General features: G+C 34.0%; 1 protein-coding gene across 2 annotated transcripts in view; it reads right to left on the reverse strand.

Annotated features, from left to right (window-relative positions):
- Thoc1 (THO complex subunit 1) overlaps nt 1-16681 on the reverse strand; it is a 48456-nt gene that overhangs the window by 22757 nt on the left and 9018 nt on the right. For both annotated transcript variants that reach the window (XM_077792160.1, XM_026388019.2), the window contains exons 8-11: nt 15304-15386; nt 13778-13851; nt 8786-8894; nt 6564-6695 (exon numbers count right to left, since the gene is read on the reverse strand). In XM_077792160.1, coding sequence (XP_077648286.1) covers nt 6564-6695; nt 8786-8894; nt 13778-13851; nt 15304-15386 — 398 coding nt within the window. The remainder of the gene's footprint in view (nt 1-6563; nt 6696-8785; nt 8895-13777; nt 13852-15303; nt 15387-16681) is intronic.

A 16681-nucleotide genomic window follows, 5' to 3' on the forward strand; every position in this document is an offset into this window, starting at 1 on the left:
GTGGAATTACAGAGCTCAGCTATGCACTGCAAATGAACTAGGATTAGATAAGCTTCTAAGATGTAAAACACATTAAAAAGGAAACTACTTTCTGGAAGACAAATATACTGATGGCAATCTGGTGAATGAGAAGCTCAGAGCATCTATATAAATGACAATCTGGGGATGTTTGAGAAATTTTTAGAAAAGTATAAAACTCAAATGTGCTGGATTTTCTTTTCAAATTGTTTAAAAGCATCACTAAGTATTTCTGTAATCCTGGATAAAGGTGTTAAAAAAATCTCCTCAGACAAGAAATCAACCACAAACTCCAAATGCTTTGAACGTGCCCATTACCTCTTCAGATCAGAAGAAAATGCAGGCTGGACAGTCATTATGTTTACAAAAGAGAACTATGTTGGGGCACAGTGGTGCATATCTGTAATAGCAGTGATTTGGGAGGCTGACATATCGAGACCTGCCTCACCAACTTGGCGAGGCCCTGTCTCAAAGTAAAAAATAAAAAAGGCTGGGGATGTAGCTCAGTCGCTAAGCCTCTCTGGGGTCAATCCCAGTACCAAAAAACAAACAAACAAAAAACCCCTCCAAAACAGAGAATGATTTAAACTTTTAACTTTCAAAAATTAATTAAATACTAAATTAGGTTTTATAGGACTAAACTATAAAAATATTTTCAATTGGTAATAGGTACATTCCTTATATCTTATTCAACTCTTGTCTCTGATGAAGAGAAAAAAAAGTCCATTAAGGGAAGAAACCATCATGTCTCCATCTTTTTCTTTAATAAAAGGTAACAAAGTCACAAATTAAAAGGTTTTAAGAAACCTTCTGTACTAATATTTAAAAAATTGTTTTTAGAACAATAGAACACAAATCTTTATTTTGTTTTTATTTATTTTTATGTGGTGCTGGGGATTGAACCCAGTGCCTCACACATGCTAAGCAAGCCTCTACCCCTGAGCCACAACCCTGGCCCTGCTGTACTAATATTTTTAAGGAGACTTAGAGGACTATAATATTCCTTAGTAAAATAAATGAAAATTTACATGCCTGCAATCTCAGCTATTTGGGAGGCTGAGGCAGGAGGATATTAAGTTTGAGGTCAGCCTCAGCAATTTAGTGAGATCCAATCTCAAAATAAAAAAGACTGGGGATGTACCTCAGTGGTAAAACATCCCTAGGTTCAATCTCCAGTACCCACACCCCCCAAAATAAATAAAAATCTGCAATCTTAAAGAAATCAAAATATAGATATAGAAAAATCAGATAAATTTTTTAGATATATAAAATTTAGATATAGAAAAACAAAAAGCACTTAACCATTATTAATATAAGCTTTTAATCTAAGTATCTTTGGCCATTATGTTTATATACAATTATTCTTCATAAAATTCAAATTAAAGTGAGGAAATCTGTTAATGTATCCATATTATACATGCTTGATAGAATTCCTTTAAAAATAGAACTAACAGCTTTAAATAACATTGCTATTAAACATTGTTTAATCTATTAAAACAGACATCAAAGCATATTTAAAGTTAATAAACACTTGTGTATAATAGAAAACAAATTTTCTTTTTGTCTCTTCTCAAGGGTCAAATAACGTTTTTTTGCCCTCACTACACTCTGTCCAAAACTCAGCTTTAGCAATTATCATACTACTCATAGAACATTTTCTTGTCAAAGGTCTTTTTCTCTTCAGTACTGAGGAGTAAACCTATGGGGACTTTACCACTGAGCTACACCCCCAGGCCTATTTATCTATCTATCAATCAATCAATCAATCAATCAACAGGGTTTTACTAAGTTGCTAAGGCTGGCCTTGAACTTGCAATCCTCCTGCTTAAGCCTCCCGAGCTGAGGCAACTACAGGCATGTGCCACCCATGGCCAGTTTGTCAGACATCTTTTAACATTTATAAATATATCAACTTCATTCTCCTTTTGTGTAAATCATGACTATGTAATGGTTGAAAAAATGATGAGAGTTCTCATTTCTAGAGGAGTTAAAATTTTTAACTCCATGGCTACTGTAACTAATAACATATATGTCAAGTTTGGACTAGTTTTTATTCTCTTTGCTTTTATCTTATCAAACAACCAGTCTCTTCTGCCAAGGCTTTTCAGCTTTCGTTCTTATCTTTCTCCCAAATTAGGCTCCAAATTCAGAGCTTACATTGGCAGGGGATCTTTTGTACCTTAAGAAGTCTTCAGTCTTTCCTAGATGGCTGTTGCTAATTTACTCTTATATCTTGCTTGTATGAGAGATTCTAAAATAATTAAGAATGATAATTATGCTCTAAACTCAATATGTTTAATGATATTTAAGAAGCTGCTCTGTCAGGTCCACAGAGGACAGCTTTTGCATTTTGCCTCAAGGACCATTTCAGGTCAATTTTATTTAAATAAAAAACTGTCAACCATATGGAGAGGTTGCAGTAACTGTATTTACCATTTCAGGGTGGGTGGAAATACACCCAGATGCCAAAACTGACACAACTGTCAGCAAAAGATTTTTAGAAGACTTCAAAGGATAACGTTTGTAAAGTCCTTCATTTGGATTCAGCAAAGATAGTCAAACATTTAATTAGAATGAAAAATAATTAGAGTTAGTTAGAATAAAATTTAATTAGAATGAAAAATAAACCAACCCTAGAATTTAGACTAATTCAACTAAAGTGGTTGGATGGATTGCCTACATAGCTCATATGACAATCTTATGAAATCTATAATAAACAACAGACTCGGTTTTTCTCCTCAAGACACACTAAGAGAATGTTAATAAGGTTTCTGCTACTTCCCAGTGGCCATCCATAGAACAGTGATGTGCTAGATAAGATAACACTGTGTTAGAGAAAATCAAGTCAAATCATTTTCATCAAAGCTCTGAGAAGCTCTACCATTGATGCAGATGAGTGGCCCATTTCCAACCAAAAAGGTGTCATCTGTGCCATGCATCATTTCCTAACTCTCTCATGAAGAGTCTGACAGCATCCATACAACAAAATACAATGCTGAGTAATAACATCCCCCTGGATGGGGTCATAAGCTCTATTAAAGCAATGAAAGATCTAATCGTGCAATGCCAAACTACAACCAAACACATGCCTCATATTCTCTTTAGTACAATTCTCTGTGCTTTTTTCCCCCCTTCATATTTTAAGTTTAAAGTTTTTCAAAGTTGCATTTTACCCACCTCATGGTATTAACTAATGGAATTCCAGTGCTTATCCCTGAAAGGTCATGCTTTCCTAATTGCTGGTGACAGCCTGCCTTACAAAGCTTCAGAAAAGCACAACTATTAGAAAAGTTAGGTCTCATAAAGTGAATGAGAATGACACAAAAGCATCAACCCGACATGGAGATGTCTCTGGAAATATTTATTTAACCCTGCTGTTTTTTTCTTTTTTTGTGGTGTTGGGGATTGAACCCAGGGCCTTGTACATGCTACCAACCCTGCTGTTTTCTACCATTAAAATGTTCTTAGAAATGTTATCTGTAACTACAACAAAAATCTTTTGACATACAGAGTTTTGAATTGGCTGGTATGTCCTAAGAAATGTAACTTGTAACTCTTCAAAGTACATAATTCTTGGCTGTTTTATAACTTTTTTTGCACTGATAATATTATTTAATGCTACAGGTACCCTACCCCCTTTTCTACCAATGATGAGGATTGAACCCAGAATCTCACACACTCTAGGCAAGCACTCTACCGCTGAACTGTATCCCCAGTCCTTTCTGAAAGGTAAGTTTCTTTGAGAAGGTTCTTTGTTAAGCAAGGAGAAGAGTTTTGGGGGTTTTCTTTTCCTCTTCTACTAAGGGTAAAATAAGTTTTGAGTTCTTAATTTAACTTAATTTATAGATTTGTTTCATTAAATTAATAAATAGAGCTGTGTGTTTGTGTGTGTGTACCAGGGATTGAACCCAAGGGCGTTTAACCACTGAGCCACACCCTCACACCATTTTTATATTTTTTATTTTGAGACAAAAGTCTTTACTAAGTTGCTTAGGGCCTCACTAAATTGCTGAGGCTGGCTTCAAACCTTCGATTCTCCTTCCTCAGCCTCCTGAGCCACTAGGCATGCATCACCACACCTAGCTGTGTGTATATTTTTGACTTGCAAAATTTTATTTTTTTTTCAGAGCTGGAGTTCAAAATTCAATCTTATCATCTGTCCTATTAGGTAAATAAATCGGTTTAAATTTCTTATTATTGATACAGTTAGACTTATTTCTACCTTAGTTTCTGCTCCTTTTGTCCTCCCTTACTACCATCTATTAGGTTTATAAGATAAATCTATATTCCTCAGTGCCCTCTTTTTAATTTCTGTGCTGTTTCAGAGTGACAGGTTGTTTTTCTTTTGGTAGTTACCCTCTTAACAAATGTTCAAAGCCTAAGTTATTCAGTATTCCTTTCCTCCTCCTGAAGATACATGAATTTCAGTAAGTTTAATCACTACGTATTTCTGCTTTCCCTTCTCTTATTACTATTGTCATTAAGTTCCACATTAATTTAAAAAATCAATTGTTATGACTTTTTTGTTTTTATAGTCAATAGTAAATTTACTGTCACATTTTTCAATTTTTGTGCTCACCATTGTTTTCTGTATCCCACTTCTTTCTTATGGGTTCAATTTCCTTCTTCCTGAAGGGCATCTTTTAGTAGTATTTTGAAAATGAGGACTGCTGAGTGGTAAGTTTTCCCAGTCTTTGAATAAAAATGTCTTTTTCTCATCCAGTCTGGAGGGCATTTAGCTGGGTATGAAATTCTAGAATCATAGCTATTTTTTTTCCTTAGCACTTATTTCTCCACTGTCTTCTAGTGTTGGTGGCTGATAAAAATAAGAAATCTGCTACAGTCAAATAACTGTTTCTTCACAGTGTATCTTTCTTTCTTTCAGTGGCAGTTTTTTTTTTTTTTTTTAATTTCCTTACAGTTACAACATGGTATACAGAAGTATGGATTTATCTTTCTTTCTTCTGCTGGATTAATTGTAGCACATTTTTAATCTGGGGACTTGGACTTCCTTCAATTCTTTTCAATAATTTCTATGCCATTCCTTCCATTTTGTTCTTTGGAAATCTTATTAGACAAATGTTGGTATTTCTCACTCTGTTCCAAGGTTTAACTGCTCTTTTCCTTAAAAAACAAAATCTGTTACACTGTGCTATATTCTGGATAAGAACATCACTATCTTCAATGCACTAGTTCTCTTTTCATCTATGTCCAGTCTATACTTTAATTTTGTGTTGTACTTTGATTATAGTTTTCATTTCCAAGGCTCCCAATTAGGTGTCATCTTCAATAGTCTCACTGCATCTGCCTGTCTCTGTTTCCCAATTTGTTATTCTTTTTCAATGAACAAGAAAATCAGTTATCTCTGAGTATCCAAAACATTTATTAAGTCTTGGTCAGGTTGTATATTTCATCTGGAATAAATATATGCATATTTCAACAGGTGATTTTGCTGGTGATCTTTCAACTGGATTCTTTATAGTTTTGAAATTCTAAATAATCAGCGAGTTTTGAATGAGCAGTTTTTCTTCTGTTAGCTTCTTTTTCCTATGTACAACCTCTCCTGTCTAGTGATTTTGCATTTGCTTCTACCAAGGCTCCAGGCCCAAGTCTGGAAACAGTTTTAATGATGACTTTTTGGAGCAGAATTTCAGGAGGTTTCATACATCCAGTCACCAACCAAGCAGATGAACACAAAAGTATATCTTTGTTATCCTTAGGCCCATAACTTCCTGTAAGACCATAGGCCTTGGTAAAAGATTACTAATATTTTTTCTTAATTTCTTTTCAAAAGTAGATAAAATTCTACCCCAGCCCCCAGCTTCCAGCAGTGAATCTCGCTCTGGTTCCTGGTCTCACACTGAGCACATCTGGTCTCTGTTTGCAGTCAAATTCCTGGTGCCACCACCTGCTTTAGATAGAGTCCAATAGACTAAAGCTTCAGTTTCACTCATTACTTGGCATTTCTGGTCCATGACGATACTTATCTTGTTTCTGGAAGCCCCACTGTGTCTTTTTGGCATTCTCTTTTTATATTTTACCTGTCATTGCTATGTGCTTGGAGCAAAGGGAGTGAGTTGAAACATAAACTCAATGTGCATTTTGACTAGAAAAAGTTACATAACCCCTTAGCATTGTATTTGAACAAAATTACTCATTAAGAAGTATAAATAGATTAACAGGAAACATTAAAACCCCTTATTTGTACCTAATGATAAACTAATTACAAAACATTATTTTCATGAATGCATATTAAATCCTAACTTAAGGTTTAAAATGCATACACTTTAAAGCAATTAAGCTTCATTTACTCTAAAATAAGTCTACAAAACAGACTTAATGGAGAACCCCTTTCAGCTTTGAAATTAGTCCTATGTGTCCAAGGCAGAAATGAGACTTTTAAACTAATATTTGTCAGCTTTAACTAAAAGCAAGATAAGAAACAGTTCTATAGAACTTAAAAATGACTATCAGCTAGGAGGAGGGAAAAAAAAAGAAAACAAGAGTATTTATAATTATTTCAGTGAAAAAGAAAAGATTTATACCTTTTCACTTGTTAAAAATTTTGCAAAATACACATGTTCGCCTCCTGTTTTCAATTCTTCCATCTTTTTCCTGGAGGCCTGAGTATCATCTAATTTATAACTCTTGAAAACAGCTAAAACTTCTTCAGAATACTGAAAAGTAAAAATATCAGTTAGTTTTATTGGGCATTGTTATCAAAAATTTGTCTAGTGCTTTTCTGTATAAAATACTTAGAATTTATTTCCAGTAAACCAGATATGTATAATGTTAGGCACACTCTATAAGAAAAATTATGATAGCAAAATCATGGTAAAGACCATTTTGTATGAGATTTCACTATACTGTCAAAGTAGCGAAGAAGTTTCTCTTCCTGAAAAAATATGATTTCTTACAGTTTGAGAGAAAGGATGCTTTGAGAGTACAGTAGTCTCCTGGGATCCATTCATGGGTCTGTAACTAAATCTCAGGATGCTCCAGTTACTTATATAAAATAGTGAACTATTTGCATATAACCTATGAATACTTCCTGTATACTTAAATCATGTCTAAATTTCTTATAATGCCTAATACAATGTAAATGCTATGAAAATATTCATTATAGTATATTGTTTAGGTAATGACAAGAAAAAAGTCTGTATGTGTTCAATACAGGTGCAATTTTCCCCCAAGTCTTTTCAATCTATAGTTGGTTGAATTCATAGATGTGAAACCTACTGATCTGAAGGGGTTGACTGTACACAGAAATTTACCAGTGAAATTAATTGTTTAACCAGCTATGGAAATTCTCAAGCATTTCTTGTGCTAAGACTGTAACCAAACAAAACAATGATGTCAAGTTCTATCCAGCTAGAAGACAATTCCTTAATAATTTCTCGCTAACCACTTAATCTGAATTTGGATGGTACTATCCCCTCTAAATTATATTAAAAAATGAAAACTATTTTTAAAAAACTATTCAAAACACAGAACACACTCTGCTACTTTCAGAGCTACCTTCATATCCTGGATTTTGATTAGAACAAAAAAGGACAACTAATCTTTAGCAAACCTTTTCTGTAAAGGACTGAACAGTAATTAGGATAGGCTTCGTGGCCCATGATAGTGTTAGTTGCAACTACTCAGTTCTGCCAGTATAGTGCAAAAACCACCACAGATAAATGAGTGGTCATGGCTGCATTCCAACAAACCTTTGTTTCTAAAGCAGTTGGCTGATTTGGCCCTAGGCTGTAGTTTAAAGACCCCTTTTTAAATCGGATAGCTAAAATAATTTTGTGCAAAGACCAAATGTATTCTGAAAATGAAATAAACAATTTACGTTGATAATAATCATTATACAAAAAAAAAACCTTCAAAATTTTCATTACTAACTTTTATATTCCCAAGTCACTTTTAAGCCACTCCAAAAATCGGCAATTTAAATATTAATTTACAATTTACCTTCTGTATATTATATAATAGGCATAAAAATATTAGAGGCAAATTCTATAATCAAAAGTATGCCAGACAAGATTAAGTTTTATCTCAGCCATTAGATGTAAAGTAATGGGCTTTTGACAATATGGAGATTCCTTGGAAAACTGGGAATGGAACCACCATTTGACCCAGCTATCCCACCTCTTGGTTTATATGCAAAGGGCTTAAAAGCAGCATACTACAGTGACACGGCCACATTAATGTTTACAGCTGCACAATTCACAATAGCAAAATTGTGGAACCAACCTAGAAGCCTTTCAGTAGATGAATGGATAAAGAAAATGTGGTATATATACACAATGGAATATTACTGCATTTGCAGGTAAATGGATAGAAGAATATAATACAGGAGAATATAATGCTAAGTGAAGTAAGCCAATCCAAAAAAAACAAATACTGAATGTTTTCTCTGAAATAAGGATGTTGATTCATAATGGGGATGGGGGAGTGGAACATGGGAGGAACAGGCCAACTTTAGATAGGGCAAAGGGGAGGGAGGGGGCATGGGGGTAGGAAAGATGGTGGAATGCGATGGACATCATTACCCTAAGTACATGTATGAAGACACGAATGGTGTGACTCTACTTTGTATACAACCAGAGACATGAAAAATTGTGCTCTATATGTGTACTATGTGCATTGAATTCTGCGGTCATATAACAAATTAGAATACATACAATAAAAAAAATAAAATCTCCAATACTACTAAAAAAAAGAGAGAGAGAAAAAAAAATAATGGCCTTTTGATAATCTGTGACTAGCAACTTACCTTGAGAAAAGTTTTCCATGAAATCTTCTCATAGCATTGCACTGGGTTCCTGAAGTAATCCTGAAGTGACCAGAATTTTCTATATAGGTTGTAATCGATTGGAATGGAACTAATAAAATAAATGTTACATTAAATCATTTAAATTATTTTACAAATATGTCAATGTTTTTAACTCTACTTGTGTCACAAATTCTATGCAGAAGCTCATGAAAGCCATGGCCTCTTTCCTCAGAAATGTGCACGTTCACAAATAATTATATACACTTTTGTCAGGGATGGTTACTGGGAAGTGAACCCAGAGGTGCTCTACCATTGAACTACATCTGCATCTCTTTTTATTTTGTACACTGAAGAAGGGTCTCGTTAAGTTGCCGAGGCTGTCCTTGAACTTGCAATCTTCTTGCTTTAGCATCTTGAGTAGGTGGAATTAATTTGAACACACCGGTATTCTGAACACTATGTTTTCTGCTTCTCTTGCTGCTAAGGGAAAAATCAGTTGGGAGGACCCACATGGGCAACTTTTGAGCCACATTTTACCATCTGCCTTTTCTGCTTCCTTAAGACTCAAATGAGATGTAAAGGTGCCATGTTGTAATATATAAAAAAAGGCAAACACCAAAGTGTGGTAGAACAAGAAATTAGAAGACATTTGGGTTTCTAGACAACTTAAGTACTGCCCTCCAAGTCCTGAACTGCCTGGAATTTGGACATGGGAAAGAAATCTCTATATTGTTTAAATGAATGTTAATTACTTTGAACCTATGTTAAACACTACAGGCATTATATCTTAATGTACTAAATTAATAAGTCCTAATGAGTCAAACACAGAAGATATACATCAAGATAGTAACATAAAAATAAGCCCTTTCCCGGTGACTTTATGGCATTATTAAGTCACATCTCATCAGGCTGTACAAATCTTTGGTGGTGAAAGATGTTTTTTTAATTTTTAAATTTACAATCAATCAATACATTATAAAATGTTTTAATCTTTAATGTTGAACAAAGCTTTCAGACTTTTTAACCCAAGAAATTATTTTTAGTAAAATCCTCTGTATCACTCAAAACAATCAATGAAATTTTTTTGTATTACTCATATCAAAAATGGCTTCTGGTATCATCATTGTATAATGGATGAGGAATCATGTATTTCATATTCTCAAATAGTCACAAAATTTTCCAACATTATTTCTACAGAATTAATTATCTATACGAACAGTTATGGACTATTTTATTCCATTCTTTCAAAATAAACTTAAATAAGCTGAATCTATTTCACTCAGCTTCATGTCCACAAAAATATTCCAAGTTAAGATTATAATTTTGTATGGGAAACAAAGTTGGTTTAGTCATCTACAACAGAATCATTATGTTAAGAACTGCGTTCTTGATTCTGACCAATAAAAGGAAGTAAATTCATCCCCTAGTCTTCATCTTTTGGAAAGATACACTTAAAATTACTTTTTCAGATATTAGGGGCACATGAGGGGAAATATTATAGTGCTTTTAAAAGATTATGCTAAATAACAGCATGCCAGGCCACAGTGGCACATGCCTGTAATCTCAGTAGCTCAGGAGGCTGAGGCAGGAGGATTTTGAGTTTAAATCCAGCCTCACAATTTAGCAAGGCCCTAAGTAACTCAGTGAGATCCTGTCTCTAAAGAAAATATAAACAAGAACTGGGGATGTGGCTCAGTGTCCCTGGGTTCAAACCCTGGTGATGTGCGCACATGCGCAAGCACGTACGTACGTACACACACACACACACACACACACACCAGCATAATTTTTACCACATACTTATTAACACATTTTTTGGGTGCGGGGCGGGGTTAATGTTTGAAAGACTATAAAATGCTTTAGTTTTTTTTTTTTTTGTATATAAATAAGGAGATTAGAATAGAAATGTATAAAACCACTATAAGCCTAAAATTAGTTTTCTACAAAAGTTTGAAAAGATAGGGCAAGAAATAGTGGTCACAAAGTTCATGCACTTAACTGATTTACAACAATAAGATTATACCTCTGAGTTTTCTATGGGTAGAAGAGACACAGCAAAAACAATTTCCAAAACATGAAAGGAAATTGGAAAATGAAAAAGCATTATACAAATTATTTGTATCCATGAAATACCAAGAACCAATATTTGTATACATTTAATAATGAATATTTTTTAAGAGAGAGTGAGAGAGGGAGAGAGAGAGAGAGAGAGAGAGAGAGAGAGAGAGAGAGAGAGAGAATTTTTAAAATTTATTTTTTAGTTCTCGGCGGACACAACATCTTTGTTGGTATGTGGTGCTGAGGATTGAACCCGGGCCGCACGCATGCCAGGCGAGCGCGCTACCGCTTGAGCCACATCCCCAGCCCAAATAATGAATATTTTTTAAACAAAACTGCTTTTAGAGATTATATCTCTATGTGTGTATATATGTATGTATATATATATATACTCAGAGATTACTCAGAGATTAAGACAGAATATAATAAATACATCTTGAAATAAAATATGAGGAAAGTCTGAAGAAAAATGAAAGGCAACCTCTTATAGAGAGAATCACATGGCAACCTCTTACAGAGAGAATCACATAACCATTTTGTCACTTTTTTGTCTCAACTGGTAGAAGTTCACATCTAATTTAATGCTTGACAACAATAACAATCTTATTTCAAGCTGCTAATCAATTTACTTGTAAAGATTTCTGATTTATCCCTTTATCTTTAATTGGCTTGGTATGTATTTGAAGTTCCATAGAATCTATTTTATTTTTTATTTTTTGAGCTGCTGGTGATCCAACTCTCAGGCCCTTCTGTATGCTAGACAAGGGCTCTACTACCAATCTATAACTCCAGCCTCAGAATCAATTTTAAGGTAGTACTAATATATTAATATGCTACTAATTATTAGTATTATGCTAATAGTATGCTATTAGTATTAGCATACTAATATATTCATATATATTAATACATATTCCTTATATATATTAATATATTAGGAAATTTTCATAACTGAGATGCTAATATATTTTTTAATCCCCTCTCCCATTGATAGCTATATTTCCTGTTAGATGCCTTCCTCTTTTCCTTCATGGATAGATAAGTTTTTTCAAAGAGTTGTCTAAACTCTGTTACCACTTTACCACTTTTCATTCATTCCTCAACCCACTGCAATTTCTTTCACCTTTACCATTCCACAAAAATTTTTGGATTTTCTTATCCACATCAAGAATATGTAGCTATTATACTTGTAAACAGTAACAAATTAGAAGTGACAGTTACTATCTAAAACTGAATGTCTAAAGCTGGGCACAGTGAAATGCAATTGTAGTTCCAACTGCTGAGGAAGCTGAGGCAGGAGGATCACTTGAGCCTAGGAGTAGCCTGGGTAACACACCTCAAAAGAAAAAAAAGAAAAACAGGAAGAAAGAAAAAAGGCATAGCTATTTTACCAAAAATAAAACTTGATTAAAAAAATTATTGAGCTATTTTATAGGACTTTACATGTTGGAATTTTAATACAAAAATTTTTATTGATGTCTTTTTGAGTCAAATGTGAAACAGACCTCATGTTGTAGATGTCCTGCTTTGTAAATCATAGTGCTTAATACCATATACTGATATACCCACTAAGTAATTCCCCACACACTTTGCTCATTCAAAAAGTAGTTGACTGCAATAGACAGATGGGAAGGGGTGTGCTGGGTCCTCTCTAAGGGATTCTTCTGTAGCTGGCACTAATCTATGACCTTAACTAATAGAGTTGAATTGTCTCCACAGGCCTAGGCAGCATCCAACCAGCTGTGTCTTGGGGCCCTGTTTACTCTGGTCCACCCTATTATCCATAATGCACATGAACAAATAGGTTTCTAAAAAACTACTACAGCTGCTAGGTGTGGTGATGTACATGTGAATCCCAACAATGCTGGAGACTGAGGCAGAAAGATTGCAAGTTTGAAGCCAGATCAAAGACCATGTCTCAAAAAAGGGGCTGGGAATGTAGCTCTGTAGTAGAGCATCCCTGGGTTCAATTCCCATGTCCCCCAAAACAAACATCATCAACAACAAAAAACTGTAGTTAATAGCTAGCTACACAACACTGGATGGACACTGTTCTAAGTGCATTATATTTTCCACTTTACATAATGTCAACAATTACAGTAATAACAATAACCTAGTGCCTTAGCAGGCCTTTTCTGATCATCAGCTTATTTAATACTCTCAACAACTACAGTGAGTTGGTGGCATTATAATATTTTAAAGATACGGAAATTTGAGTTGTAGGGAGATTAAGTAATTTGCTCAAGGAAATTGGGAAGTATTGCAGTTAAGCCTGGAACTACACTACTTCTAGATATTGCTGTTGGGTTTGTGTCTGAATTTGAAATTTGGGATGCCAGGAATACGTATCTTTCTGTGCAGATAAAGCAGTTCCCTCTTCATCATCTTGATGATAACAATGCAGATTTTTTCAATTACAACTACTGATAATTTCCATTGCCTCAGATACCTAGATGAGTGCTAGTGAAAGTAAGTTTTCCTACATAGTTTCCTTTTTCTCTTCCTCACTGTTTCTAACTAGCCACAGTGAAGAAATTATTTGAAAGAAAGGCTCAAGGATACAGGGATGAGAAAAGACATAGTAATAAGAGACAGAAGGGGAGAGAAGATGTTATTGTCTCTTCCATTTCATAAAACATCAGTGTAATACCCACAGGTATCAGGTCTTCAAGTTGAATGGAAAGGGACATGCTCTTAGGTTGCCACTGACTGGCTTTTCAAATGCTGGGAATAAACATAAAGTAGGCACAATTCCAAAATCAATTGATACATCCCATTACTGATTTAGGATTTAAGCCATATATATGAAAGTTACATATAAAACAAATCTATAAGCATAATTCCCTTCCTCCTGGTTTATATCCTCACTCTAGTACTTGGTAAATCATTAAGGAATTATCTTTTTCAAATCAAGAAATCTTGAGCTTAAAAACTCACCATGTTGTTGGAGCTTCATCATCTCCCATTTCACCTTCTTCTACATCCATCCCTTCTTCTCTATCCTCAGTGTGCTAAATTTAAAAAAATGGACAGCCTGTCATGAAGTAGTTATCAGGCAGAAGATAAATACTAGAAATAATAAGTCACATACATACTGACAGACAATCATTATTAGAGAATTCTGATTGTAGTAACATCCCAACATACAATCTTTAAGACAATGGGAATTTTATGTGACAGGAATCCAAAAACTAAAGAACACTATGAAAATGACATAACATAGGTCTGAAGACATAGTAAAAATATTTAAGCCAGTTTTTTTTCTCAAAATAGGTCAACAGGTTCTCTGGAAAAAAATGGTTTATAGCTAAATTTTTTGTAAATACATACAATGACAAAAACAATTCAACAGTGAAATGGGCAAGTTGTATGAAGAAGCAATTCTTAGAAGAAAAATAAATTCCAGTTCTTCAACTCTAATAATAATAATCAAAGAAATATAAATTAATACAAAGAAGATATTTATATCAAGTAAGCAAAGATTTTGAAAAATCAAAAATTCCCAGTGTTGGTGTGGTTGGGAAAATGGGAAGACATTCTCCACTTGTCATTGATGGCGGTATAAAACTGGTATAATCTTTTTGAGAAGTAACTGGGCAATAGCTATAAAAATTTGAAAGTTGTATAGATTTTGACCCAGCAATTTTACTCGCCTAAGGAGACACCTTATGCAATACTGTTCACTGTAATGCTATTAGTAGTTTTTACAATATTTGAGATTACCTAAACGTCTAATGATGTGGAATTATGATATACCCATTTAAAGACTTTTCATGAACCATTTGATAATGATGCAGAAATACATCAAAAGAATAAAATAATTTAAGAGCAGTATGTGTTATATAACCTAATTTGGGAAAAACACAACATAAGTTTGTGTATATATATAAAAAGTCCTATAAGGTTACATGGAGAATATTCTGAATGATTGTAGAAATAATGTGTATTCTGTGTAAAACAATTCAAATAAGGGGCTGGGGTTGTGGCTCAGTGGTAGAGTGCTTGTCTGGCATGTGTGAGGCACTGGGTTTCATCCTCAGGCCCACAAAAAAAATTTTTTTTAATTAAAAAAAAAAAGGGTATTGGATCCATACACAACTAAAAAATAATTTTAAAAGCCCTCAAATAATGTTTAAAATAGAAGTGTAGCTACTCCATAGTCAACCTTAGACTTAGATTATGTAGTAGATATAGTAGTAATTTAAATTACTACTATTAAATATAGCCACTGTATAAATCCACTGCAACAGAAAAACAGATATTCTATAATCTACCTTAAATTACAGATTAGCTATACTTTCTATTTTAAATATTGTTTGAATTTTTTAACACAAATACGTATTATTTTTATAAATTAGAAATAAAGGTTTTCAAATTTTTGATGACTTAAAAGTCTTGTTCATATGAATTATTTTAACAACAAACTTATAGAGATGTTCTGTGAGGTTTTATATTAGTCTCACCTTTTGACCCAGCGTGCTTTCTTGCTCATTGGTATTAAAAACAGTGACATTTTCCAGATTAAATTGACTCTGCAAGTTAAGACCTATTAAAAAAAAAAAATTAAGATTTTCAAAGCAAATCCACTGACAACTAAACTTGTGTAAGAATATAACTCATGTCAAAGAACCAAAACACATAAAATGCTAAATCTATAATTAAGCAAAAGATCAAGTCAGAAATAAAACCATGTCAGACCCACTGACAATCTGTAATTCCTGCTACAGCAGAGATGCTTAAGAAAGACACACATACACACATGCATTCAGTAGAAAATGAGCACCGTGTTTACTTTTTTCTCTCCTTCTTTTATACAGCATTGTTAATTAAAACAAGGGGAAAGAAAAAACATCCTTTCGTCAGCTTAATCCTTACAAGCATGGATAAACACTCTCAGGAAAACTTTGTTTATGGTCACAGTGCTCCATATTTCTTAACTAACTTGTGGTTAGTTATTCCCAGGCAAACATATATATATAAATTTTACACTTGGCGGAACCTTCTTTTCTCCTATCTTCTTAAGACAGCAACAAGGACACAGTTCAAGGAGTTCATACTTTCTCACAGAACTCCTTGTTTTGCTAAGCACAGCAAAACTTAACTGTTTGTGTGCATGAGCTCACAAAACCACACTTGGTTTTCACATACATACTTTCTAAAACTCTTATTTTGGGGGTGGGGGGTAGGGAGAGACAGAGTTTCACTATGGTACCCAGGCTAGTCCTGAACTTCTGAGCCCAAGTGATCCTCCCACCTCAGTCTATAGGGACTATAGGCATGTGCTACTATACCTGCTGTCTAAAACTCACATCTTAAAGATTCCCCTAGGATTCACAGGGAATTTAGTGAGACAATATAATGGATATTTAATCAAAAATACAAAAAGAGATACAAAGAGGCATATAGAATATCTGAAGCAACACTGGATAAAATTTTTATAAGTGGGAAAAAAACACTAATGTACAGATTTTAAAGATGCCCACAAATCCCGTGCAGGATAAATAAAGAAGAAACTGATACATCATTGTAATACTGAAGAAAACCAAAGAAAAAGAAAATATTAAGATCAGAGAAAAAAAATCTATATTATAATCCCAAAAGTTAGATATCTGATTTGTCTATAGAACAATGAAAGACATGAGATAAAAATCAAGGCTATTTCCCATGAGATGAAATCTTACATCTAGGGCTAACCTAGAATCTGAAATCATATACAACTATTCTATAGGAATAAAGGAGAGCCAGGAGTGGTGGAACACGCCTATAATACTAGTAACACTGTTGGCTGAGACTGGAGGATCAAAGTTTGAAGCCAGCTTCAGTAACTTAGCTAGACCCAGT

This window comes from Urocitellus parryii, chromosome 13 (genome assembly GCF_045843805.1).
Source record: "Urocitellus parryii isolate mUroPar1 chromosome 13, mUroPar1.hap1, whole genome shotgun sequence".
Lineage (NCBI taxonomy): Eukaryota > Metazoa > Chordata > Mammalia > Rodentia > Sciuridae > Urocitellus > Urocitellus parryii.